At 53.3% G+C, this 27,335-nt stretch overlaps 1 protein-coding gene across 4 annotated transcripts in view; it reads right to left on the bottom strand.

The window, feature by feature from the left end:
- Positions 1–27,335, bottom strand: part of ASTN2 (astrotactin 2) — a 1,092,638-nt gene that overhangs the window by 293,302 nt on the left and 772,001 nt on the right. For all 4 annotated transcript variants that reach the window (XM_055128058.1, XM_055128127.1, XM_055128183.1 and 1 more), the window contains 3 exons: positions 23,070–23,194; positions 19,788–19,892; positions 15,681–15,860 (listed from right to left, as the gene is read on the bottom strand). In XM_055128058.1, coding sequence (XP_054984033.1) covers positions 15,681–15,860; positions 19,788–19,892; positions 23,070–23,194 — 410 coding nt within the window. The remainder of the gene's footprint in view (positions 1–15,680; positions 15,861–19,787; positions 19,893–23,069; positions 23,195–27,335) is intronic.

The following is a 27,335-nucleotide window of genomic DNA, read 5'->3' as shown; positions in this document are numbered from 1 at the left end:
TGTAATGGTAGTGGGATTGGTGTTGGAATATTAAATGTAATAAATTACTGTGAGCAACTTCATACCATAAAGAAGTAGATATTTATAAAACATAACTGCCCTCCCAGTTCCACGCTCTAGGCCAACTGGCTTCATACTGGACTCTGTTGGGAACAGAGGCAGAGTGTAAGCTTGTGTCACCAGAGATCCAGCCACCTAGTTCTCGATGGGCCCTGGGGGCTGCACTCTGGAAGCTCAGCACAGTCACTGAGGCTGCCCTTATGTAGCAGAGATGCACTGAACCCTCTGACATGTCCTGTCAAAAGGGGCCACTGCAGCCTCGGTGCTTTGTCAGGCGCCACAGCACTGGGGGACCCTTCTGTTCCCAGACTCTTGGGCCAGCTGTGGAGTCCCTGCGGATCAACCAGGTGGATAGCAAAGGGAGATTACCTGTGTTATAGTTTCCAAGACCGCCGATCCACTTTCTCCTGCAGCCCTACATCTGGGCATACTTAGCTGCTCCCACCTTTGGTACTGGGGAGATGTTTAAACCACCCGAATCTCCAAAACCCAAGCAATTTGACCCCACTTTCCAAGTCTCTATCTATAGACCAAGGCAATTTCCTTTCTTTACTCTCTCGAGCCATTTTTGGATCCTGATGGAAACCACCTCTGCTCTCGCCAGAAAGCTTCATTGTGTGAGTAACGAATCCTTTTATATCCTCTTGGCTTGTGATATCATCTGAGACAGTGTGTGTATAAGCGTGCATATGTGTGTCCATCCCACTATATCAGAACAACAGGATGTATTTAGCGTCCAATACTAAAAACAACCTTCCAATAAAACTCAAAATTGCGTGAGCCTAATCTTTGAGCAAGTATATGAATAAAACCATGAGTTTATGGGAAATGACATTTAGTCTTTAAAACAAACATAATGAACCTCTCTGGCCCAAGGTTCTCAAAACTAATTTGACAAATTTAATAATCCTGCAAAAGCATCACAAATAAAATGGAAATTATCATGGCTTGGAGGGTGGAGAGGGAGAGCAGCCATGCATGTTACTTCTCCTGAGCCATGGTTCATGGCTCAGACAATAACGTGTGCACTCCGACATATAGTAGGAGAAAGGGCACTTGCCACGGGGTACACTGCATTCTTCCTTGAAGGCTAATTGTTAAAGAAAATATGCAAGTAATTCAGGAAAACCCCTAAACTATATATTCTTCTCCTCTGCTCTAGAGACTACGGTCGGCCATAGTCTTCCCAATGAAGCAGGGATATTAATTCCAATCTGCTTAGCATGGGCTAGGCTTATCCTTCAATGTCTCATAACACTCGCACAATTAACATCTGGCCACAGATGAGCAGCATGGACAACTTCTCAGAATGAAAGGGAAAAACGCTCTCAATCTGGAAGGTTGGAAAGCAGCCTGTATTGTGCCATTGGGAAAAGTAGCTCCCTAAGAAAGCAGCAGTCACAGGGAATTTCCTTTTTATGTTGTCTTCTTGCAAACCTGAGTTACCTGTGAAAATTGATGTTTGGCTAATGGGGGGCCGGAGATATAGCACAGCAGGCAGGGCATTTGCCTTGCACGTGGCTGACCCGGGTTCGATCACTGGCACCCCACATGGTCCCCCAGGCACCGCCTTTGGCTAATAAGACAGGTCTCTACCCAGCTGCTCATTTGAGGCTGCCAATTAATGGGCTGGTATAGAAGTGACCACGTGTCATGAAGAGTCAATCAACTTAGCATATTCTTCATTCCACTTACACAACACCAGCATGCGCTCAGGTACCAACGTTTGAAATCTTGGCACGACCACCTGCTATTTCCTTACCTCCCATCTCCCACCATTCAAGCCTAAAGTTCTCATGCTAGCAACTGAATCTTCACATTTATTTCTTCATTCTTCACCTTATGATATGAAAACGCAAGGTGTTCATATATATGTTTTTCCTGAATCCCTGGGGGAACAATTTCCTAACCCATCTTCCTGGCTGCTAATCCAATCTAGTTGTCCACAGACACTTCCTTCCACTCGAACTCACGTCTACACCACGCCAGCAAGAGTCAAAATTGACTATGCAAATGCTAATGCTAATACATAAAACCTTTAAGTGGCTTTAGATTGAACCTAGTAAAAGCACACATTTTTTTGGGGGGGGGGGTCACACCCAGTGATGCTCAGGGGTTACTCTTGGCTCCGCACTCCGGAATTACTCCTGGTGGTGCCTGGGGGACCATGTGGGGTGCCAGAGATCGAACCCGGGTCAGCCACATGCAAGGCAAATGCCCTACCCTCTGTGCTATGGCTCCAGCCCCCAAAAGCACAAATTCTTTAACATGGTCTATGCCCCACTGGGACTTGGTTCTTGCCTATCTACATGTTTTATAGTGTCTATCTCAACACCGTTTCCATCTCTCCGGAGAGCAATCTGCTCCACTCACTTATCTAAGTTTAGCCTTATCACGGGGCCTTGATGTCCTTTTCCGTTTGGCGGATGGTTTCCACTCCCCTCTCTTGCTACTCGAAGCATCATTTCGCTCTCTTATTCACTTCTGTCATCTGACACCTTACCCCTCTGGGTTTTCTGGTCCAGTTCACCTGTTCCACTTCATCATTTTTCATTTATTTGTTGTTGTTGTCTATTTACTGCCAAGCACTGCTCAGGGGACCTGGGAGCTCCTTCTGGTAATACCTGGACAACCAGGCCGTACAGCTCAATCTTAGGGCTAGAGGATGTGGTACTGTTTGGGTACTTCTTGAGCCCTGCAGTGCTGGGGACCACCAGGGGTCAGAGAGGCTCAGAGCCTACCTCCCTGGGCCATACCTAGTAGATTCTTTAACTTGGAGGCTTGGAGGCCTCCAGAGGTTCGACCTGTGATGCTCTAGGGGCCATGTCAGGGATGAAGCCAAGTCAGGGGACATGACGTGTCTGTGCTCTCTCGCCACCCATCCTCACCGATTTGTCAGGTGTCCATGGCTCACTGTGTGTTTCCTCCTTGAAGCATTTCCACCCTGTATAGTTGGGTCTTCATTACCAGCACCTCTGCAGGATCACACTGAGCTCTAAGAAGGCAAAGCAACGTTTAACCGACTCTGGTGTCTGCAGCATCTAGCACGGTTCTCAGGATCTAGGAGCGACTACAACTGATGCTCAAGAAAGCCAGAGCCAGGGGTCAGTGTGGCTCTTATGCTGGGGGTAGATGAACACTTGGGACCCTTGTTCCGCACCAGCTCGTGATACCGCCTGCTGCTTCTCCCACCAACAGCAGTGCTGAATGTGGATGAAAGGTGGAGGAGTGATTTTATTTTTCATATCTCAGTCACTCCTGCTTTGATTCGCTTCCCAACTCCACTAGGGAATTCCCTTCAGGAACCCAACCGGAACTATGTCTTGGGGCCAAGATACTACTGGAAGAAAAGGCTCAGAAACAACACCTTCCACAGGATGGCTGATAAACTCTATGTCACTTAAGCAAAGAGAGAGAGACAGTTTTGAACACCTGGTCTTGTTAACCCCATCTCAATGTACTTCCTTGCTTGTGGGTGGGCAGTAAACAGGGGGTAGTCTGAGTCCTGATGCTGTCACTAATGTATAGTTCCCTTTGAGCAAGTTGCTTATTCTTTCTTTTTCTTTTTTTTCTTTTTTTTTTGCTTTTTGGGTTACACCTGGCAATGCACAGGGGTTACTCCGGGCTCTGCACTCAGGAATTACTCCTGGCAGTGCTCAGGGGACCATATGGGATGCTGGGATTCGAGCCCGGGTTGGCTGCATGCAAGGCAAATGCCCTACCCGCTGTGCTATCACTCCAGACCCCAAGTTTCTTATTCTTTAGGGCATTTAATTTCTTTTTTTTTAAATAAAAACTGTTACTATTTCATGTGCTCAAATTGAAAGGAAACTTCCATCTCTCTGGGTGCCAATGAAATAAGAAACAGATCTATAGACATAGGCCTCAAGGGTCTAAGGCTAGCATGTGAGATGAAGACCATGATTGCCACCCCGATGTCTCAAAAGCCTGCCTCCAGGCCTGCACTCAGCCCCAGAACCCAGATATGGTGAGGTCGCCCACCATCTGGAGCCTGCTTGGCGGACTCCACGCAGGAGGGAACAGGGTGCCTGCCTGTTGCACTCTTCCCCATCCACTGCAGCTCGGTGTCTCTGGGAGAAGAGCTCTGTCTCTGGAGTGGACATTCTCTCTGGAGTCACTGTGCTTCAGTTAATCGTAGAATGTTCACAGGAGCAGAACGGAGCAAGGGAAAGAAGGATAACGAGCCCTTAGAGCTCACCTGCTCTGAGTGTATTGCCCAGGCCCACAGGGGGCAGCCCTAGAGGGCAGCTGGGAGAGGGATCGGAGGAGATGGAGTCTGAGACGAGTCTAGGACAGGGCCTTTCTCAGTATAAGGATTCTGTGGTCACGGAGAGGCAGAGAACATACGCCCTTCTGGAAGCTATGTGTAAGCACCCACAGGACTTGGAGCAAATGAGGGTTCTCCCTTGGATGAAGGGGTGATCACTTACACCTCACAGGGTTGCTAGGAGGACAATGTGAGAGCACAGGAGTAGTTGGTCCTAATCACAGGATTAGTACGAAGTCAACTATTAGCCCTCCCCCAAACACACACACACACACACACACACACACACACACACACACACACACTGTCTTGCCTGCTCAGTTCCAGGCTGTGATCTCTGATACTCTGGCCTCCCAAGCCCGTCTCCAGGTGGTTCAGGCAGAAGAACTCAAGTTCATACGGTGGCAAATGAGCCAGAAGCAAGAGGAGGTCATGATGTCAGACCCAGCAGGAAGGGGGCTGGGGTCTTGCTGCTCTACCCAGAACTGGAATGTGCTCTGTCATTTGGGGAAAGGAGCAGGAATCCTTGCTGACTTAGCTGCGTCCCATAACAATAAGGGAGAACAATCACATCCAGTGTGTCCAGAGTTCCTCTTACCTGCCGAGGCTATTCAAACATTTGTTCACTTTATGCTCACCACAACACCATGAGGCAAGCATTATCATACCCATTTTAAAGATAAAGAAACAGAAGCTCAAGACATCGAAATACTTTACCTTAAGTTTTAGTTTCTTAAGTTGTAAGTCAAGATCCCACATGGGGTCGCATAACTGAGGTGGGGATGGCAACTTTTTTTTTTTTCTTTATGGGTCACACCTGGCAATGCACAGGGGTTACTCCTGGCTCTACACTCAGGAATCACTCCTGGTGGTGCTCAGAGGACCATATGGGATGCTGGGAATTGAACCCGGGTTGGCTGCATGCAAGGCAAATGCCCTATCCCTCCAGCCCCCCAAAAATGGCAACATTTTTGTCTAAAGTAAATCTCTGACATGCTATATATCTCTCTGATATATTACCAGTCAATCTCTGATGTATTACCAAATCATATTACTGTTTGATATAGACACCTATGTTATATACGTACAAACCCAGGGTCAAGTAAACATTCCTCAGGTAAAAAAAAAAGGCATGGCGAGTGGAAAAAGTTCAAAAGCCCCGCCCTAAGGCACATTCATCTATGTGGCAAAGAAAGTAGGGGTGGGTGGGAGGGGCCCCAAGTTTGATGGGCATGGTACCACAGCTTGAAACAGGCACTTTCCCTTAAGGAGCCGGCCGGCACCCATGACCAGTTTGGGTGGAATTCTTTGCACAGGCCAATTAATCACATGATCTCCCATCTCCATAACAAAGGTCCAGATGTTTTTCCAACCGTTCCCCTGGTTCCTCCCAACCCAGCCCCTTGTTTTCGCTGAATCTGAAGCATTTGGGGACACAGCTTTTCCTCGTCATAAGAGTTCTCCGCTGTGGACAGAGGCAACAGCACTTTCGCTAACTATTTCAGGAGTCAAAAGTACAGCACTACGCTAAGTCCTGCCCAAGAAGTCACGGGGAGCTGTCACAGGCAAAGTCACAGGCATTGCCGGAAAAGCTTAAGCCCCCATGGGGTCCCTGTCCATTGCAAAGGTGACAAATACCCACTCACTCTGCACCACCCAAGGCCTCCTCCTCAATCGTACAATGGGTTGGGTTTTTGCCTTGCATGAGGTCAACCTGGGTTCTATCCTCAGGACCCCATCATCTGGTCCCCTGAGTATCGCCAGAAATGTGTGCGTGCATGCTGTTTTTTTCATGCCTATGTGTACATGTGTATGTGCATGCACATAGGTGAGCCAGGATGTGCATCTACCCTGAAACCAAAGGGTGGGCCTGCGAAAGGGCGACCCCATTATCTAGGAGTATGAGCGGGGAGGGGGCTTCGGGCTGCTAGGAATCTTTCAGATCGTTCTAAGTTTCAGGCGGGGAAGGGTCGGTGACGCTTCTAGTTGGCTCTTCGCTTTCCCCCACTGGCACTGCAGGTTATGAGCCCGTGAGCTGGCCCGGGTAGGAGAGGAATGGCCTGCCTCTCTGGGAATGGGCACACCTTTCCTTCTCCCAGACCCACACAGGCCCGTGGGGGACCGGTCCTGAAGGTATCTCCCTGCAGCGCTCCTTGCTGTGCTGCCCTGGGAGCTGAACCGGCTCAGAAAGAGGAATTCAGGCCTGACTGACAGCTCAGGCCTCCTCCGGCTCTCCCACTCCAGATCCGGGTTTACCTTCCAGTTTACATTCAAATTCATTCATTCTTTTTGGCCTTTTTTTTGGGGGGGGGTCACACCCGGTGATGCACAGGGGTTATTCCTGGCTCATGCACTCAGGAATTACTCCTGGCGGTGCTCGGGGGACCATATGGGATGCTGGGAATCGAACCCGGGTCGGCCGCGTGCAAGGCAAAGGCCCTCCCCGCTGTGCTATCGCTCCAGCCCCTCAAATTCATTCATTCTTTTGGGAAGTGCCAGGGACCAAACCCCCGGTCTCCAGAGCTGTGACTGCTGGGTCACGTCCCATAGCTATTGGCTTGCCCTTAGACTCCTGCCCCTCAGCCAAGAGAGAAGCAAATTGTGCCAAGAGGCAGCTATAGGAAACAATATTTCACCCAAGGCCACGCTGGGCTAAAACCTCGAGGCTCTGCCTTCCTTCCTTTCCCCCCGCCACAGTGCATAAGAGAAAAGAACAGGACACGCAAGCTTCCCTTGGGGCTGATGCCAACTTCTAACGAGTTTCTGTGGCTACACTTGGATGGACACAGTCCTCCAGGTTCAGGCAGACTGAACTCAAATCCCTGCTCTGCCCCGTTTGCCTGGTGTGACCCCCCCCCCCCGCCGCCCCCCCACCATCATCTCGTCCTTCTGGGGCTCAGCTTTCTCCAGCGTGAAATGCAGATAACAACACCTACCTTCCAGTCTGTGAGGAGGACTAAATTGGCTGAAATAATGCACAGGAAAAGTGCTTTGTGCGCTGCTCCGCGCCGAGCACACGCAGAGGATTATTATTCTTGGGACGCGCCAATAGGAAAAAGACGAGGGTGTTCCGTTCCAGATGGACTCAATCTAAACCGGGGAACAAATGCTTTTTTTGGTAATTTCATCTGGTGGAAACAGCAGTCTCCTGGGCCTATTTGTGCGTAATGAACCACATCCTGTATCGTCTTTTTGCAGGGTTCTGAGGAGGAAGAAGTTGGCTCTCTCCTATGGCAAGCTGCAGGCCTGAGGACTCTCAGCTTAGAGCCACCCCTCTGCGGCCTCCCTGCTCTCTTCAAGAAAAAAAAAAAAAAACACTTCCCTGAGCTGGGCACAGTCCTGTCGAGGCTGCCCTGTTTGTGCAGTTGTGGGGGAGATATAAAAGTCACCAGGGCTGCCGGCACCTGGGAAGCGTCCTACACTTGAGTTCCAGCAGCTAAGCATGAGCTCGTATGGCTGAATGAATGCAGATGTCTTGGGGTCCGGTGGGGATGGAAGGCAGGGTTTGGGGTACAGCAGATCTGAGAGGGCCTAGCAAGGGAGAGCCTTGGGGCGATGGAGATTAGGTTAAGGGTCATAACTTGGGGGCGGGAGGGTTGGTTCACACTCTAGGACATCTCGATCACTTAAATAAACATCCCTGGATGGGTGGGGAGTGGTAGGGGTCTGCCTGTCCCCGGTCCCAGGGGTCCAGACATTTGATGGGACACTCATCGGCATGTCCCTGTGAAGGGGTCTGCGAAGGCTGGGAGAGGGGCAAGTTCACTGTTAGACTGGGTGATGCTAACTGCCCTCCGTGGTGTGGGTGGGCCTCGTGCACCCCTGGGTGGGCTGGAGAGATCATCTGGGTAGCTGCCCTGGGAAGAGAGGGAGACTCCTGCTGGAGAGTGGGGCTGGACCCAGCTCTTCTTCCTGCCTTTGGACTTGAACAGGAAGACCCGCTCTTCTTGGGGTAGGCCTGTAGCTTTGGAACGAAGCAACAACACCCTCTGCTTTCCCAGCTCTCCAGTTTGCTGCACGGATCTCAGCTAGGAACTTCTCAGCCTCCGTGAGTGCATGAGTCAATTCTTTATAATAAGTCTCTTTATGTTTATATCTATATATAGATTGATATATATACCCATAAAATAAAAAAGAACTGATAAAATATACATATACCTCTCATATAGGTCATCCATATTTGGGCATAATAAATAGAACATGCCTATATGCATGTTCTATTTATATGCTTTCTGTGTCATATATGCATTTGCATGACATATAAAGAGACTTTTTAAAAAAATCTATCTACCTAGCTATACCCACGTCCCTCCATCCATTCTGTAGGGTGCTATTTCACCAGAGAACTCTGACCCATGACATCAGCTCTGCTGTGTGGCCTGGATCAGTGAGGGAACAAGGGAAGACCCCCGGAGACCAGGCAGGAGCCCTCCACTGGGTTCAGGTGAGCCAAGACGGCACCTCGGGATAGAGTAGCAGCAGTGGGCTGGGAAAAGAGAGAAAATTCCAGAGCCATTTGGGAAGGAGCATGGATCCAAGCTGGGACGGTTTGGAAATGTCTGCAGAAGGGCAAAGGAGCTACTGAGAACTGCGGGGTTTCCTCGCCTCTGAGGGGAGGGTGGTACCTTTTGCTCCAGCCCTGGAAACATGCTAAGCTAGAGGCAGGCAGGCAGGCAGGGGAGGTAGCAGAGAGCAAGCGTATCCCAGAGACACTTAGACACACATAGGGCCAGTTATCACGGTAGGGGTAGTCATTGAGGGGGATGGCAGAGAGGCCCCCCAGGGCACACAGTTCTGAGAAGAGGCCATGGGGGTCCTGGGAATCCTTGACTGGCTGAACAGAGGACAGGGAGCCCGCCCAGGGGACAGAGAGGGATGGGCAGGGAGACAGGTAGGTAGCCAGAGTATCTGGCTCCATGGGCGCAAACCGAGAAAGTGTGTTGAGGGCCAAGGAAACAGCTGGATGGCTGGAACACAAGCTTGGAAGGGGGGAGCTGGGGACACAGAGCCAGGAGTGGTCTTTGAGCACCCCTCAAAGGGTAAAGAAAGAAGACGGGAAAGTACTTTGAACGGGAAGTGGAAAGTCACATAAAAGGCTGATGGTGTAAGAAAAATCTCTCTCGGAGCTGGAGTGATAGCACAGCGGGTAGGGCGTTTGCCTTGCACACGGTTGACCCGGGTTTGATTCCCAGTATCCCATATATATGTCCCCTGAGCACCTCGAGGAGTAATTCCTGAGCGCATGAGCCAGGAGTAACCCCTGTGCATCACCAGGTGTGACCCAAAAAGCAAAAAGAAAAAAAAAAAAGAAAATCTCTCCCTCCCTCCCTCTCTCTCTCTCTCTCTCTCTATATATATATATATATATATAGATAGATAGATAGATAGATATCTGTGCATGTATATGTATATCTCCTCTATCTCTGCTCTCTGTCTCTGTCTCTCTCCTCTGTCTCTGTCTCTTCTCTCTCTGTCTCTCCCTCTTCCCTCCTCCCCCACCCATTCTCTCTCTCCAGAGCCAGAAATCAACCCACTCTGTCCCGGGCAGGTTTCCGCTCTGATAACAAGGTCTTTCATTCTGTTTGAAGCACATTCGCTCAGGGAACCCCGGGAGCCCCAGAGAGGGATTCCACTCAAGTCAGCCCCTCGGCCACACCTGTCCTCACAAAAGGAAGTAACATTTGACTCTCTTCCCCCTTCCCCTCCTCCTCCCCCAGCCCCTGGGCTGCCTTTCAAACTCCTTTAAAGAACCCTCTAGAAATGTTCCTGCTGACATTCAAAAGTGCATTGTAATTCAGATGGAAAAGCAGAAACTCATTCTCTTAGAAGGTCTCAAATCATAATGGAGATAAAACATCTCTTTAAGGTGTCCGTGGGCATTTATCTGTGGGGACATCTCCCAGTCTCAGCTCAAGAGCACTGCAGCCTTCACCACAGCTGGAAGTTGGGAAAAGCCATACTTATGGCGAACACTTTCTCTCCCTAGGCTTACTTTGTCCTCTCTGGTTCTCTTTAAAGATTTGAAAATTGACGTCTCGGCTCCCTCCCTCCCTCCCTCCCTCCCATCCTTTCCTCTTATACTAACCCCCCCAACACACTCAGAATAATTTCTATGCATAGACTTTTCTCTCAGCCTTTTCTCTCTGACAGAGAGGCAAATCAAAACTTCAGAAACCTATCCAAGTGGCCATTTCTGAATCTGTCATACCCTTCCAGAGTAGCGAATGACAGCAAAATATAGATCACGGAGCCCTCTGGACTGATGCCTCCTCTCTCTGACTCCACCAAGTTTGAAAAGTGCCTGCTCCCCTGGTCCCCTGAAGACTGATAAAATGTCCAGAATACCGCCCTGTACCCCAGCCGGGTGTTAAGAAAAACCCATTTCCCTGCCTAGATCCTTGTAGCTCTTGGTCTGTTCACAGCCCTCCGGAACCAGGAGCTGGGTCTGTTTGTCTAGTTTTTGATGTAGGCAGGTAGATAGGGAAAGGCCCTTGGCAATGGAACTTAGATTAGTGAAGTCTTTGAGAAGGAGACAAGACCGGATGAGACCTTGAGCAGCGGATCCGAGGAGATTGGACCCTCCCCATGAAGGAAATTCCTCGAATTCCCTCGGACCTCTCCCTTAATCTGATTAACGTTAGTGATTCAGCCCAAAGAAGACCATCACCATTTCCAGCCTCCTGGTAACCTCCTTAGCAATGAACTTTTACCTAGAAAGAAGCCTCACGTGGGGGCAGGTTGAAGAAACCCTATAAAAGGCCACCTTGAACAAAGGAAACGCGTGCATATGCTGCCCGAACCCATGTGCTGCTTGTGCCACGTGGCCGAGCACATGTGGTGCCCGAGCACATGTGTCGCCCACATCTCCCCCCTTGAGATGTGTACTTTCATGCTTTCGTGTCTAGTGCTAGGATGTGCGTAGAGCTCTCTCCACCCTTGGAGAAGCGCGAGTTCTCTCTTGAGCGCGTTACTCTTACTATTCTCACTCCCACTTATCCCTCCTCCTTCCCTCAAAAAAACCCTCTAAATAAAATCTGTTTACTTCACTGCTTGTCTACTCCTGAAATTCTTTTCCATGAGCGAGACAAGAACCCAGTAACCCTGGGTCCCGGGTGGTAGAGGTGGTTGGGGAGAAAGTGACTGTCTTTCTCCTCCCCACTTCACATAAGTCACCCTTGAGGCCCACCAACATCATTTTCACTTCACCTTATTACTAAAAGAGTAATACAAAGGGCATGCAGATATCTACCAGGATTCTCCATGCCTACCTGTTCACTTGTGGTCACATCTGGCAGGTTTTTTCGGGGGGGATGTGGGGGGCATGTGCTGGAGATGGAACTGGGATGCAGTTGGCCCTTTGTGCTCTCTCCTTGGCCTCCTCTTCCCCACACAGAGGAGACAATTGTTCATTGACCCCAACTTTCCTTCCCAACGACCCCAATGACCTTTCTGCTGTGCGCTACACACCCCAACTACTTGGAATCTGCAGGTAACTCAAAAGTTACGGCTGTCATCTGCTTGTGAGCAGATTCTCAGCCAAATGCCAGCCCCTGCCTCTTTTTAGTGTCTTATCTGTGGATTTAAAGCAAACCAAAAAAATCTAGACACGGTGGGTGGGGGTATGCACACTGGTGAAGGGATGGGTGTTGGAACATCGTATGACCAAAACCCAATCACGAACAACTTTGTAACTGTGTATCTCATGGTGATTCAATACAAACAAACAAGAAATCTAGACAAAAAAAAATAATAATAAAACTGTGAGGGGTCTAAGGAAGGCTGGTGATGGGGCCAGCACCATATCTACTTCCCGAGGTGCCCCAGCCTGAAACATAGTCTTCAAAGAGAGCACAGAAAACACTCAGTGAGCAGATGCATGGACCACGGGCCACCACCCCCTCCCACCCGCCACCCTGCACGGAGAAGCACGCAGAGCATCAGAATAACACAGAACTCTCCCAGGAGATGCTTCATTTGGGGGTGCCTTCCCCCAACCCTCCTGGGTTTCCAACAAAACTTGGATTTCCTCCGGCTGCTTGAATCAAAGCAGTGGTCTGAGTTCACTCTGTGTGCCTGGAAGGTTGGAAAATTCGTGTCTAATGTCTGGGGAACCTCAGGGCCAGGGTCAGGGAAGCAGGGAGGGGCTCAGGCTGGAACGGAAATGCTACCCCCTTCCATAAAAGACCAAGCAGAGCGGACCTGTCCCTCTGCTCCAGTTTCTGAGAGGAGAGTAAGTACCTCTGCTTGGCCTCAGCAGTAAAGGGCTGCACCCGTGTTCCTCCTTCCCCTCCTGGCTACCCCTGGGCAGTTTTTCTCCCGACCTGTCCTTCCAAATCAGGACAAGTCACATGGCTGAGGCTCAGCACTGATTACAGAGACGCCTGGACCCCTCTCGATGGGTCGGAAGAACTTCTGCCCAGATGGTGCCTTTCGGCCCAGGCTGAGAGGATCATCTCTGCACGCCAGTGGCACCAGGGATTTAACTCATGGTCTCCCTCGGAACAGGCAGGAGCTGCAAAGCCACCCAGCCATTTACCCGGGGCCCTGCCAGTTACTCACTTCTGCTCCTTTTTCTCGCATAGCCGCAGCCCAGTGTGATCTTGTATCATTGCCCCCACCTGCCACACAAGGGCGGACTCGCCCTCATTCAACGGCAGGAGGCAAGAGAAACTCAGGAAGTGCCTGAGCCCAGGTGAGCCTACAGCAGGGAGGAGAGACACCAGGGCCTGTCTGCCTGTCTGCCTGCCTGTCTGTCTGTCTGTCTGTCTGTCACGCTGCCTGTCCTGCTTCATCCACAAGGTCCTGACAGCCCTCTTCTGACCTGCTCTGCTCCCAACCTGGGGGTCACCCTGGCTCGGTCCCCGGGGGCCTTGTCTGGCACAGGGTTTGGGCACCTAACTGATGGGAGGGAGGGAGGGAGGGGGGGAGGGAGGGAGGGAGGGAGGGAGGGAGACCAGCTCTGAGTCCAGAGTCGCTTCCCTACTTTGGGGAGCTGGAGGGCGGGGGGAACTGTCCCAGCCACTCGCCCTCTATGCCCACAAACAGCCCTGCCTAGACAATGTGAAACCAGACGTTCCATTGAGGTGCAGACGGAGGGATGCATTGCTAGGCGCAGAGAGTGAGCAAGGCACAGGGAGCAGCCAGGGTCAGGGCCCTGCTGTGCTCAGAGTAGGAGCCACAGGCGGAACCAGCCTTGCAGGAGCAGCCCAGAGAGGCCCAGCAGCCACACAGCACACACCTCCAGCGAGAGGGTGGTCCCGATGCTGGAGCAGCTGTCGATGAAGGAGCAGGACTTTTTTTTTTCCTTTTCTTTCTTTTTGGGTCACACCCAGTGATGCTCTGGGCTTACTCCTGGCTCTGCACTCAGGAATCACTCCTGGTGGTGTTCGGGGGACCCTATGGGATGCTGGGGATTGAACCTGGGTCTGCCGCATGCAAGGCAAACGCCCTACCCGTTGTGCTCTTACTCTGGCTCAGGAGCAGGACTTGCTGCAAGGGCAAGACCTGGGATGGAAAGGGGGTGGTGGGTTCTCGAGTCAGAGTAAGGTTCCGGTCTCCCGTGGGGGATAAAGCAAATGAGTTCAGTAGCCGGGCAAGCGGAGGTTTTTATAAACATGACCTAATTGTCTTACTTCCAAGTCCTGAATCTTATTGCCGGGCTTAATGATGTGTCCCATTATTTATAGGGTAGCACAACGAGACTTCTATTGATTTAATGCACTTCCTTAAAGACCGTTATTGTCACAGCCATAAAAATGCAGCTATTCCCAGACAACTCAATTATGTCCCCGTGCCTGTAAACCACCCCATGCCCCACGCAACAGTGAGCAGAGGAGGGAGGGAGGGAGGGAGGGGCGAGACCACAACCCAGGGCAAGCGACAGAGCCTCCAACTCAGGACAAAAGCTAAAGTCCTAGAGATGACCAAGGTAGGTGGGCTGGGGTGACATCCAACTGGGGGGGAGGGACTGCATGAGGAACACTGGATCAGAGTATGGGGCATTTCCATTCTTTGGAGCCTTGGGACTGTGAACAAGCTTCCTCTGGGCCTCAGTTTCCCCCAGTGTAGAACTGGAACATGATGCCCTGTGGGATTTTCCTGGCCCCTCCTGCCACCCATCCCATCTGCAGTCTTAAATGAATTTCTTTTCGGTTTTTGAGCTACACTTGGCGGTGCTCAGGGCGTACTTCTGGATCTGTGCTCAGGGATCACACCTGGCAGGGCTCGATGTGATTGGGGATTGAATGGGATGTGGGGATTGAACCTGGGTCAGCCACAGGTGAGGCAGACCCCCTCCCCACTGGACTACACCACCCCCATTGTTCCAGCCTCGACTGCCATCTTTCAAGGCTCATTTGGCTCTTGGAAAAAGGATGGATCAGTCCGCGCAGAGACGAGCATGTTTGCTTTTGTTTGTTTTCACAAGGCCAGGGACGGAACCAAGGACGTCACGCATGCCAGGCTTTACCACCCAGCCCACCCTAGAGCAACAAGCCTGGGCAGCCCGCTTCCCACTGGCGTGGCTGCTTCCTTCGAACGGTCACCCCAAACCAGAGGAGTAACGGCGACTAGCCCCGCCCTCAGCCCGGCAGGCACCTGCCTGTCTGCACTGGAGCGGCCGTGTGGCGGCACATCCTCCTCTCACCCATGACTCGGGCATGTGCAGACACGTGCCACCTCCTCATACCAGATGGCACTCTCTTTTCTCTTCTCTCTTTTTTTTTTTTTGCACCACACCCAGCGGTGCTCAGCGTTCACTGCCGGCTCTGTGCTCCTCTGTGCTCAGAGATTATTCCTGGCGGGCTCAGAGGACCCTATGGGACCCCGAGGCTGGCCAGGTGCGAGGCAAACACCTCCCTGCTGCACTCTTGCTTCAGCCCCTCTGGTTCTACCTTTCTCGAGTGCTGCTGTGCCAATCCTTTCCTTCAGAGGTTAGCGGGAGACAGAACAAATTTGGGGCACCCATTTCTCAGTCAGGAGGGGCTGCCTCCCCCCGGGGGAAAGGGACATCTTTCACGCACTGCACTAGGGACAGTGCTCTTTTTGTTTCTCCCCAGAGGCTGGGAGAGAGAACGGGAATGGGGGGTGCGGCCATAGCTGGTGACAGTTCCGCCATTGTTCAGACTACCTTCTCATGCCCCAGGAAATGCCCAATCTGGAAGAATCCCGAGACAAGACCAGCTGCCTCCGTGACAGGGAAGCACAGAGAAGCTGCCTAAGGCTTAAACATGACAGAGCCAGGAACTTAGCACCAAGGGGAGCCGGGGATCTCCCCAGCAGCTGGACTTAAACACCCGCCGGCCACCACCTGCAGGCAGGCTTCCGGGCTTACCTTTCTGGTACTGGAGCCACAGCTGCTGCTGGACCTTCTTGCTGGGGAAGTGGATGATGCAGGTGAGCTCGGAGCCGTAGAGCGCCTCTGCGATGTAGTGGGAGCCGTAGTGCTGGATGAAGGACAGCAGCTCCTCCCGGCTGCTCGCCTTGGTCAGGATCTTGAGCACGTTGGTGAAGCCTGCAGGGAGGAGGCGCCGTCAGACTTCAGGAGCTGCCAGCCAGCATGTTGTGAAGGAGCAACCGATTATTTTTTTTCTTTTTGGGTCACACCCGGCAATGCACAGGGGTGACTCCTGGCTCTGCACTCAGGAATTACCCCAGGCGGTGTTCAGGGGACCCTATGGGATGCTGGGAATCGAACCCGGGTCGGCCGCGTGCAAGGCAAACGCCCTCCCTGCTATGCTCTTGCTCCAGCCTGGGCAAACGATTTTTTTTTTTTATGTCTCTTCTTTCCAGCTTGGATTTGGGTTCCGAGTTCAGCAAAGAAATGCTCTCCCAGGTCAACACATAAGACCCTGGGACAGGGGCTGGAGAGATAGCACAGCGGGGAGGGCGTTTGCCTTCCACGCGGCCAACCCAGGTTCAATTCCCAGCATCCCATACGGTCCCCCGAGCAGGAGTAATTCCTGAGTGCATGAGCCAGGAGTAACCCATTACTTGCCAAGTGTGACCCAAAAAGCAAAAAAAAAGACCCTGGGACAGGGAAGCTGTCTCCGGAGTGGACACGTGGCCCCGGAGACCACAGGGACCTGGGGACTAAAGCTGACCTCCACTCGTCGGGCAACTCACATGCACGGGAATAATGCTACTTCCCCTTGGCCCTGGCTCCAAGTAGACGCACTGTGGAGAGGAGGCTGGGAAAGCTCAGAAACTCAGAAACCGACGGACGAGCCTGGTGCTCTGCTTCGAGGAGCTGGTACACTTCTGCACACTTTCGCTCACACTCTAAAATACCAGACTTCTCCATGCACCAGGCAACCAGAACTCGCGCTGGGTGCAGCTGGGATCCGAGGCTGTACGGGCCTCTGCCCAGCACGAGTTTGTGCCCTGTGGTCTGGCTCTTGACTGAGCTTCCTGCCTTCCCTTCCCCTTCTGTCTCTGCTGTGGCCACCCAAAACTGCCTTGGCCACACACACACTACTGAGGGGCCCCTTGCTCTGGCACCCAAAGTTCTATGCCATTGAACTGGGTTAGGTCCTGGGCCACAAGTCTGGGCCTGCACACGGTGCCTCACCTCCCGCAGCCCTCCGACTCTCCTTCCTCCCCCAGACAGGCCCCCAGACCTTCTTTCTGCTGCCAGATAGAGCCCAGCATCCTTTTTTTGTTGTTTGGGGGCTAAACCTGACTGTGCTCGGGGTCTACTCCTGGCTCTGTCCTTGGGGATCATTCCTGGCAGAGCTCAAGGGGGGGCATAGGTGGTGCTGGGGATCGAACCCAGGCTGACTGTGTGCAAAGCAAGGGCTCTACCTACTGTGCTCTCCTCGGCCCTTATCTGTGAAGACTTTCCACCCTCCAGGGGGACCTCCTGTGGGCCACGGACTTCAGATTTACCATACACCAAACCCACTTTGAATGTGTCCTACCGATGGGAATTGGGACGGCCACCACCCCCTTCGGCACATCCATTCCCCCGCCCCCCACCTCCACCCCAGCAAGGTGAGGGACACTGCAGGGTTCACCTGGAACCGCTTCCTGGCTTGTTTGCAAAGGCACACTTAAGCCAAGCCGCACGGCCGTAGAAGCCGCCGCCGCTCTCCCGGACGGCTCACGCCCTCCCGGCCAGGGACGGCACCAGCCCGCCACACCATCCACCTGCATCCCGAGAGCAGCAGCGCCATCCCATGGGTCTCCCAGCCTGCGCTGGCATCCGCACCTCCCCCACACGGCTCAGAGGCAGGACCCCGGTGCCTGGCCCGGTACACACTGAGGACACTAAGTGAGAATAGCCGGCTGGGCACCGAGGTCAGGGGTAATGGTGAGTGAGCACAAGTCCTTTCTCATTAATGGTGGGCAGAGGGGGGGGGGTCCATCCAACCGGCCCTGCAGGAGGTGGATTCCCGAGGGATCTGATCTGCAGAGCAGTTACAACTCTATATTTCTTTTTTGTTATTTATTTATTTATTTATTTATTTATTTATTTATTTATTTATTTATTTATTTATTGCTTTTTGGGTCACACCCGGCGATGCACAGGGGTCACTCCTGGCTCTGCACTCAGGAATGACTCCTGGTGGTGCTCAGGGGACCCTATGGGATGCTGGGAATCGAACCCGGGTCCGCCACGTGCAAGGCAAACGCCCTACCCGCTGTGCTATCGCTCCAGCCCCTAACAACTCTATATTTCTATTAGGCACAGCTTTGCAATACAGGGGTGTGGGGCGAAGTGACAAAAAGGGGGGATCCTGAGAACAGGGGGCCGGATCAGAGTCGCCCCTCCCCATCAGCCTGCTGACATATGCAACCCGTGTCATGCATAAGGCAGTGCTAATGACCAGATGGCTGCTGCGAGTGCTAAGTAGCGGCCCCATAAGGTGCCCCACGGCTCACAGACGAAGCTGCGATTGCTCAGTTCTCTGCCTGACTCCTGTGCTGGGCCGATGTAAGGCCCTGGGCAAATGAGTCAACTGCTCTGACCCGCAATTTTCTTCCCGAACAAAGGAAAAATAGAGGTGGGGGGGCTGGAGCGATAGCACAGCGGGTAGGGCGTTTTGCCTTGCACGAAGCCAACCCGGGTTTGATTCCCAGCGTCCCATATGGTTCCCTGAGCACTGTCAGGAGTGATTCCTGAGTGCAGAGCCAGAAGTAACCCCTGTGCATCGCCAGGTGTGACCCAAAAAGAAAAAAAAATGGAGGTGGGGGGCACGAAGCAGGCCTCCCTCCCAGAGCTGATAGAAGGAAGAAAATGCCACACGTGGCCGAGTGCTAAGCCACAGCGGCAGTAAGGGCTGTGTGGGCCCCTCCCCAGGCAACAATGCTTCCACATCACGCACAGAAATTAGATAAGGAAAGAGCTGCCGGGGTCCACAGGAGAAGCCAGGGCAGTATTAGGAGCTAGAATGGGAAATAGAAAGTCCGAGGGCAGGACGCATCTCTCCCGCGTCCTTTTGGTCACCCTGGCGTTTCAGTCTGTGTTTATTTTGCTGGTTTGGTTTAGGGGCCAGCTCCGATGATGCTCAGGCATCACTCTGATCCGGCATCACTCTGAGGACCATCGAGGACGCGGGAGATCAAATCTGAGTGGGCTGTGTGCAAGGCCAGGGCCCGGCCCACTGTGCTGTCTGTCTGTCCGCCTCCACCTCTTTTTAGTTTGAGCTTGTGCTTCCTTCGATTCAAGTGCTGAGCCCCAGGAGAACTAGGACTCATGTCCGACAGCTCTAGGATGTCAGGACGACAGAGCCCCGGTGACACCAAGGCTCTGCTGAAGACCGAATGCACCATTTACAGCCCCAGGAATTTTTTTTTTTGTTTTTGCTTTTTGGGTCACACCCAGTGATGCACAGAGGTTACTCTTGGCTCATGCACTCAGAAATGACTCCTGGCGGTGCTCGGGTGACCCTATGGGATGCTGGGAATTGAACCCAGGTCGGCTGCATGCAAGGCAAACGCCCTACCCGCTGTGCTATCACTCCAGCCCCCAGAATTCTTCCAGCTTTTCCCTGAGGGGCTGGAGAACAGGGGGGCTGGTCCAAGTCTTGGGGAGATGGAATCCCCAAGAGAGGAGAGCCAGGCAGAGGGAGCAGCTTGTGCAAGCTCACAAGCTGCTGGCACAAAAGAGCAAGTTCCTTTTGGAGAACAGCGAATCCTTGCTGGAGTGTAGGGGTGGGTGACGGGCCGAGATGCAGGGGTGAGCGTTTGGGGAGAAAGAGGATGGTGCTAAATAGGGTGCAGGAGGCGGGAGGGAAAAGGGATCCACCAAGACACAAGAGGAGCAGGACCTGGGGAGGACATACCAGCCACCAGCTCTGGGGACTTGGAAAACCAGAAACGGGACTTGGATTCACATCCCAGCCCCTCACTGGGTATCTGTCCACGACCCTCCCCTCCACAGGGCCCCCGACACACCCCAGGCTGGCGGGCAGGGAAGGTGGCCCCAGGGGGTCCTCACCTGCAGACAGGGTGATGGTGCTGAGCTTCACGCGGTACAGGTTGCTTCGGACCCGCCACTGCTGCACCATGGGGTAGCCCATGGCCTCGTCATACCTGATGTCTCCTGGGGAGGGAAGAAGACGCGCCCGTGAGCGAGCCCGGCATTAGCCATGACACACCCCGCCCCCCCTCCACCTCCACCCTGCACTCTGGGTCATGCCAAAGCCACCTGTGCCATGATACGCAGAGGTGGACCCGAGAGTGTGGGCTCTCTCCTGGGGGCCAAAAGCTCCACCTGAACCCCCAGACCTGGTTTTCCGCTTCTCTGCCCCACGTTTGCCTTGATGCTCCGCCCAGCAGCGTGCAGAACCCCTCTCTCCTGCAGACCAGCGTGAGTGCCAGCCTCTCTCGGGGGGCAAGCTGCCCAGGAGGCCAGGGTGCCTCCAGAACCCCCCGAGACTGAAGCCCCCCACATGGCCCTGCTTTGCCAGGGGCCTGGGGAGACCCCAGGGCTTGCAGAGTCTCGCTCTTTCTGGGTGCCAGCTCCCCACTTCCTAAGCCCCCCCCAAGAGCACCTTACAGAGAACACTCCTGCCTGACTGGTGACCTGCCCCCCTTCTGCCTGCCGCCCCCTGCATGTACCGCTGTCTCCTGACACAGAAATTGGGGGGGTCCACCTGCAGCAGGCACCAGCAACGTATGTGGATGTAGTTCCTGTTTCAAGCAATACTGACTAAAGGAAGATAAACATGTGGGGTTTTTATTTTGCAAAGAAAATTTCTCTGTGCTGTTCATAACTTCATTTGCATATTCAACTCCAGGAGGGTTGCAGGACATTAGAATTGAACTTCTCAGACCAGCGAACCCTGTTTTTAAGGGAAGAGCACCTCAAAGTCGCATGCCGTTAAAAGTGCTTTGGGAGGGGGCCGGAGCGATAGCACAGTGGGTAGGGCATTTGCCTTGCAGGCAGCTGACCCGAGTTCGATCTCTGGCATCCCATATGGTCCCCCAAGCACTGTCAGGAGTAATTTCTGAGTGCAAAGCCAGGAGTAACCCCTGAGCATCCTGGGTGTGACAAAAAAGAAAAAAAAATTTTAAAGTGCTTTGGGAAATCAAAGACACTTAAAGGAGGAGCAACAAAATGTGAGCAAGCAGTCGTGGGTGTAGGTGGACACAAGATACACAAGGTTCTCACTTCCCGACCCATATTCGTCTCCATTTTCTAAATTTTTTCCTCTCTGCGTTACAGACTCCTCGTTTTATAATCAGGGCAGGAAGCACAAGGAAAGGAAATGCTAGTCATATCGACGCTTATTATTATTATTGTTGTTATGTATCCTTGCACGCGGCAGGCACATTTTCTCTCCCTTTCTCTTTCTTGTCCCCTGGTGCGGAGGCACTTAAAGAGATATTTGATACTAAGATTAAAATGAGAATCTCATTGGAACAAATGATTTCTTCCTGGACATTATTGCAGTATTAAAGTTGTCCATTACTGTCAACCTTTTTTTTTTTTTTAACCCGCCTCTCCTTAGCCTTTTCAGAAATAATATCATTTTTTTGAGGCTTTCATTTTAAAGTAAAATATTCATGATCCCCATCCTCCCCAAAGAATGGCCTGCTAGAGCGAGTTTATTTTGTTATCAATTTGTCCTCTCTCTTTATCTGCTCTCTCTGTTCTGTCCTTTCTCTGCAGAGGCCAGGGGAGAAGCGGAGTGGGTAAGGGAGAAAAAAAAAAAAGTCTGGTTTTGCCTGAGGGCAGAAGATAGGCTCTCCCCAGTGGGACTCGATCCCAGGGCCCGACGCACGGCAGCCTCTGGTGCCAGTTAGAATGACTCTCCTGGGCGTGGAGGGGGTTCAGGCAATCAGACCCATCCCCAAGAGAGAGGGAGGGGCGCCCAAAGGTGTTGGCTGCTGATGCAACTCACTTCTCAGAGGCTTGATGCTTGGATGAGATGGAAAAAAAAAATCCTTCTCTAATGATCAACTCATTTCTAAAATCATTTTTTGCCATCACTCTTCCCTGGATCTCCCTGCTACATAATCATTGCCTCACCTGTCAACCTCTTCTTTGATACTGTCTCCAGTTCTCCCGGGATTCCTGCCTGGAATTTGAGATTCTCCCGAGAAATGAGCTCCGAGAGGTCAGAGCCATCGCCTGTGTTGTTTCCACCCCAGGAAGAGCCTAGGACAGAGCCTGGTACCCAGCAGGGCAGATGCTCCATCAGCAGCTATTTCTGGGCACCCTCATCCACCCACTCTCACTCTATTCCTTGTCCTTATGCCCCAAGCCCCATCTTCCCTGATGCTAGCTAGGTCCCCACCCAGAGGCTAAAGTGGTTTCATCCAGTGGGAGGAAAGGGAAGAGAATTTTTTCCTTCTTGGTTATTTCAAATATGGCTTCAACTCTTGGTAAGTTAACAGATCCATGACTGGTGTATCTCCAAAGACTCCGAAAACCCAAACCAATAATCCTAAAATTCACACCACTGACAGAACAGGGCTGGAGTGATAGCCCAGCGGGTAGGGCATTTGCCTTCCACACAGCTGACCTGGGTTCGATTCCTCTGCCCCTCTCGGAGAGCCTGGCAAGCTACTGAGTGTATCTCGCCTGCACAGCAGAGCCTGGCAAGCTATCCGTGGCTTGTCTCATAATGGACATGTTTCTGGTGCCCGGTCGAGTAAATCAATGAGCAATGGGATGACAGTGACAGTGTTAGTGACAGAACCCTGTGCATCAAGCATTCCACAGTGCATGGCTTCCCACTGCCACGACATCAGCAAAGACTGCAGGGTCTTATTGATCTAAAAGAACGAAGCCCAGGGCTGGGGAAAAGACTTTGCCTGTCCCCCAAGTACCACCAGAAGTAGAACTAGGTGAAGGCCCCTGAGCGCCACTGGGGGTAGCAAAAACAAAACAAACCCCCTAAACGTGGTGCTCAAAAAGCAAAGCATAGACTGTCTGGGGGCTTGGTGAGAGGAAAGGTGCTGTTTGGGGGTACAGTGGTTCAGTTTTGGAGGTGCGGTAGCAGTTGAACAATGAGGGTTTAGCAACGAGAGTTCTTGACAGGACACAAGTGCTGAAAACTTGAAATCTGCCAGGACAATAGCCCTGCCCTCTGCTCAGTAATCTGGGTCCCCGGAGTGCCCCTAACCCCACCCCGCCCACAGTAGGGGCCCAGAGGCAAACCCCTCGCTCCTCCCCATTCCTCACGGAGAGGCGAGACCTGGGGTCCCGTCTCGATGCCAGGCACCAACTGCGCAGTCGGGGACTGGGAGGGACCGGGCATGCGCGTCTTACCCGTGAGCAGCTGGAGGTCTGGGAGGGGCTCCGAGAGGACCCCGCGGCACTGCTCCTCCACCGGCAGTGGGATCACCAACAGCCCGTCGGCCAGCTGAGGAAAGTCCTTGATGAAGTTGTTTTCCCTGTGGAGAGGAGCAGAGAGACTGCAGGAAGGAGGAAGAGGATGCTGGGAGGCTGGAGGGGGCTCGGGGACACGAGAGCGTGTGGTCGGAACACAAACGAGGGGCCAGAGTACTATGGTCCCTGCCCTCACCATCCGCTTGGACAACTGATGCCAACGGGCACTGCCCGCCCTTTGGGTCTGTTTCTCGGCTCCTGCTCACAGCACCCCACCGCGCGAGGCGTGACATTCAGGGGCGTTGCCAGTGCTGGGGTCTGACCCCAGAGCCCGTGGGGGAAGCAGCCGAGTCTGGGACAGCGGGGACGGACGGCGCTTGCTGTGCATGTGGCCGACTCAGGTCTGACCCTGAGTCCTGCCAGGAGTGACTCCTGAGCACAGAGCCAGGAGGAAGCCCTGAGCGGGGAGATCTGCCTCCTCCTGCAAGCACCGAGTAGCACTGAACAGGGTCCCAGGAACTATTTTTTTCTCCTGCGAAGGCCCCTAGGGGAACACACCTGTTCTCAAAGACACAGAGAGAGGAAGGGGCTGTCACAAGACTGCTCATCCATGCAGGGTGCACGTGCTGGGTGTCCTGGAGAGCTGGGTGCCAGGGGACCCGGGGGTAGAGCGGGCCCTCCCTGTGACCCTCACGCCTTCCGGGCCAAGGTGGGGAGACAATACATTCGCCGTGTAGAAGCGACCCTCAGGTCCAACTCTCAGCAACTCTGGGGGATGCTGGAAGCTTCTGGGCCAGGGTCTCTCTCTTGGAAGACCCCAGGGACAAGGGTGAGGGGGGGGGCTCAAGACTTGGCTCCCTCCTGACTCCAAACTGGATAACCTGGGGTCTTCCTTCGGACCCCCATGTTTTCATCTGTAAACTGAGGCTCCTGAAAGTGATTCAGTCTGTGGCAGTGACATCGGTAACAGTGATGGTAATAACTTTTTTCTTTTTGAAGCGTTGGGGCCACGCCCAATGGTCATAGGGGGCAACTTCTGGCTCTGTGCTTCAGGTGACTCAGACGACGAGGAGGGAGCAAGGCCCCGCTGCCCGCAGTGCCTGAGTTCCCTGAGTTCCATCCCTAGCGACGTCCCCAGCAGGGAGATAATGGCCTTTTACCAAGCAGCCTCTATGCACCAGGCAACACTCCTAGGAAAGTTAACCCCAAGTTAGTCCTCACCCAACCGCAGGAGATTGAGGCCCTTAAGGACGCAGTCAGTGGGAGACAGGAAAGCTGAAGTTCAAGTTGTGTCAGCTTTCAAGGACACGTGACTGGGATGCTGCAGCCCAGGGCTGGGCCCGGAGTCTCCGGTCCTGGTCACTACTCCGTCCAGTGCTACCAACCCTCCTGGCTGTATGTGCTGGGGTTGGCAGGGCTGGAGAGAGAGCCACAGCAGTGCTCAAGGGAGCACTGAACCAGGATGTGCTGGGGGACCCCCGTTTACTCCTCACCAAGGGAACAGATGGAGACCTCAGTCAGTCAGTCAGTGGGAAAACGGCTGCCTGGAGACAGAGAAGTCTGGAAGTCTGAGCCCTCTGGGGATGCGGGATCTGAACATCCGACCTCACTCTCCAGGGAACCTGAGTCCAACGTCCACCAGCACGTGTTCCATCACCACACGGCAGGGGTGAAAGCCCTCTCACCCGCCTCCTTCCAGACCCTCTGCCCGCCTCCTTCCAGACCCTCTGCCCGCCTCCTTCCAGACCCTCTGCCCGCCTCCTTCCAGACCCTCTGCCCTCTGGGTACCAGCAGGACGGACCCCTGAGACCTTGGGCGGCGGGATCCTGAGCAACCTATGAGTCGCCTGCCTTATCCTGGAGGACGGTTTTCCCCCTCCGCTCCCAGGAGGCAGGGACGATGGAGCCATGGGCGTGCACAGGCCAGTGGGCAGGCGGGTGGGCAGCGAGGCCAGGCTGAAGCCGTGGAGGAGAAGACAGCCGTGAGTGAGACCTTCCCTCTCACACCCCGCCTCATTTCGAGCGGTGGCCACGCGTCCTGCGCCGCTGCTGCCAGCAGAGGGCGCCCAGCGCCTTTGCATCCGTCCACCGCGGCAGGTGCTGCGCGCGCGGATGGGATGCCTTGGGGGATGCCAAGCCCTGGGGACTCCGCAGGGTGGGCGAAACCCCGACAGACAGCGGCGTCGGAACCCACCCACGAGGGAAAGGGGGACTCGGGTCGGCCGGTCAGACACCGACTTCAGATTCTTGGGGTTTGCCTGATGTGTGTGGGTGGGAAAAATAAAAACCACCAGGAAATTAGTGAATCTTTATCATCTAAATAACACATTTTAAGGAGATAATACAATAAAAATAATTATCAGCTTTGTTGTAAGTGGGGGGAGGTGGGCACAGGGAGGGAGAGAAAGAGAGAGAGAGCAACAGACACACAGACAGAGACACACACACGGAGAAACAGAGACAGAGACAAAGACAGAGACAGAGAAACAGAGCGAGACAGAGACAGAGACACACACAAAGAGAAACAGAGACAGAGACACAGACAGAGACAGAGAAACAGAGACAGAGACACAGACAGAGACAGAGAAACAGAGACAGAGACACAGACACACAGAGAGACAGAGATAGAGATACAGAGAGATGGAGAGGCAGAGAATGAAAATTTTTTTTCTCTCTTTTTTTTTTCAGGGACCACACCTGGCAGTGCTCGGAAATTACTCCTGGCTCTGTGCTCAGGACTTACTCCTGGCAGGGGTCGGGGGAACATTAAGGGGTCCTGGGGACCGAACTCATGCTGGCTATGTGCAAGGCATCTGCCTTACCCACTGTACTATGGCTCGTCTTTGAGAGACATTTTTTTTTTCTTTTTGGGTCACACCCGGTGATGCACAGGGGATACTCCTGGCTCTGCACTCAGGAATTACTCCTGGCAGTGCTCGGTGGAGCATATGGGATGCTGGGAATAATCAAACCCGGAATCAGCTGTGTGCAAAGCAAATGCCCTACCTGCCCCAGCCCCGAGAGACACCTTTTTTTTTGGGGGGGGGGTCACACCTGGTGATGCACAGGGGTTACTCGTGGCTCTGCACTCAGGAATCACTCCTGGCGGTGCTCAGGGGACCGTATGGGATGCTGGGAATCGAACCCGGGTCGGCTGCATGCAAGGCAAACACCCTCCCTGCTGTGCTATTGCTCCAGCTCCCCGAGAGACATCTTAATGGCAGGAGATGTCCGAAGGCAACAGCTAGGACTCACTCCAGATGTAGAAAACGGTGCTGGGGAGACTGAGTAGCCAGTGGAGCCCACAGCAAGGAAGTGGCTCAGGCCAAGCGCTTACGGCAGCCCAGCAGCGCGTCCACCGGGCGCTCAGGGAAGCACATGCACAGTGAGGCCATCCAAAGTCTGTGCTCCTGCCCCGAGGCCCACCTGAGAACAGGTCGTCAGCGGTTTACCAGCCCAGTGCCCGGGAAGACGCTGCAAGGGCGGTGGAGGCTGTAAGCAGGTCTTGGTGTGTCTAAGCATGTCTAAATACGCCTTGGTGTGTGCCTCCATGTGTCTGTGTTTGCCGAAGTCAACACCAAGCCTCACCCAGTGATCTGAGACCACTTCTTCAAACCGCGCCACACCCCAAATGCTAATTCACATGAGTAATGATGTGGACACAATGTATCAGAATTTTTTCCACATTCAACTCCGACTCCGGAAGCAGGAGGTGCCTGGGGCATCAGATGTCCCGTGCATTTGACAACATTTTTCGCAAGTTTCCCTACTCTGCACCCCAGGGATCCAGCAGTGGGAAGTCAGAGGTGGGGCGTCCCTTTCCGTAGCCTCCAGTCCACTCCTTCCGCTCCGAGTTCCAGTGTCCCTAGAACCCGCTTCTCCCCGCTGCCCTGTTTGACCTGTCTTCCTTTTGGTTTCTGCTTTTTCCGGGATTCCCCCTGGCCTGCTGCTCAAGCATCAACTCCTGATGGGCTCAGGGGACCATACAGGGTGCCAGGGACTGAAGCCGGGTCAGCCTCATGCAAGGCAAGCGCCCTGCCCACTGTACTATCCAGCCTCCGCCAACTCTCCCCTTCGGAAAGGCTTGTACTCACCCCTGCACTTGGCCGACGCCCACTGACCATTCCACACCTGATTAGAAGGTCGGGGAGAAACTCAGGATCGGTTCTCCCGCACTGTTCTCTCGGCATCTGGCTCTTCCATGAAG

Source organism: Sorex araneus, chromosome 1, assembly GCF_027595985.1.
Source record: "Sorex araneus isolate mSorAra2 chromosome 1, mSorAra2.pri, whole genome shotgun sequence".
Lineage (NCBI taxonomy): Eukaryota > Metazoa > Chordata > Mammalia > Eulipotyphla > Soricidae > Sorex > Sorex araneus.
The sequence above is the reverse complement of the archived record's forward strand: the minus strand, read 5'-3'. Positions and strand labels throughout refer to the sequence as shown.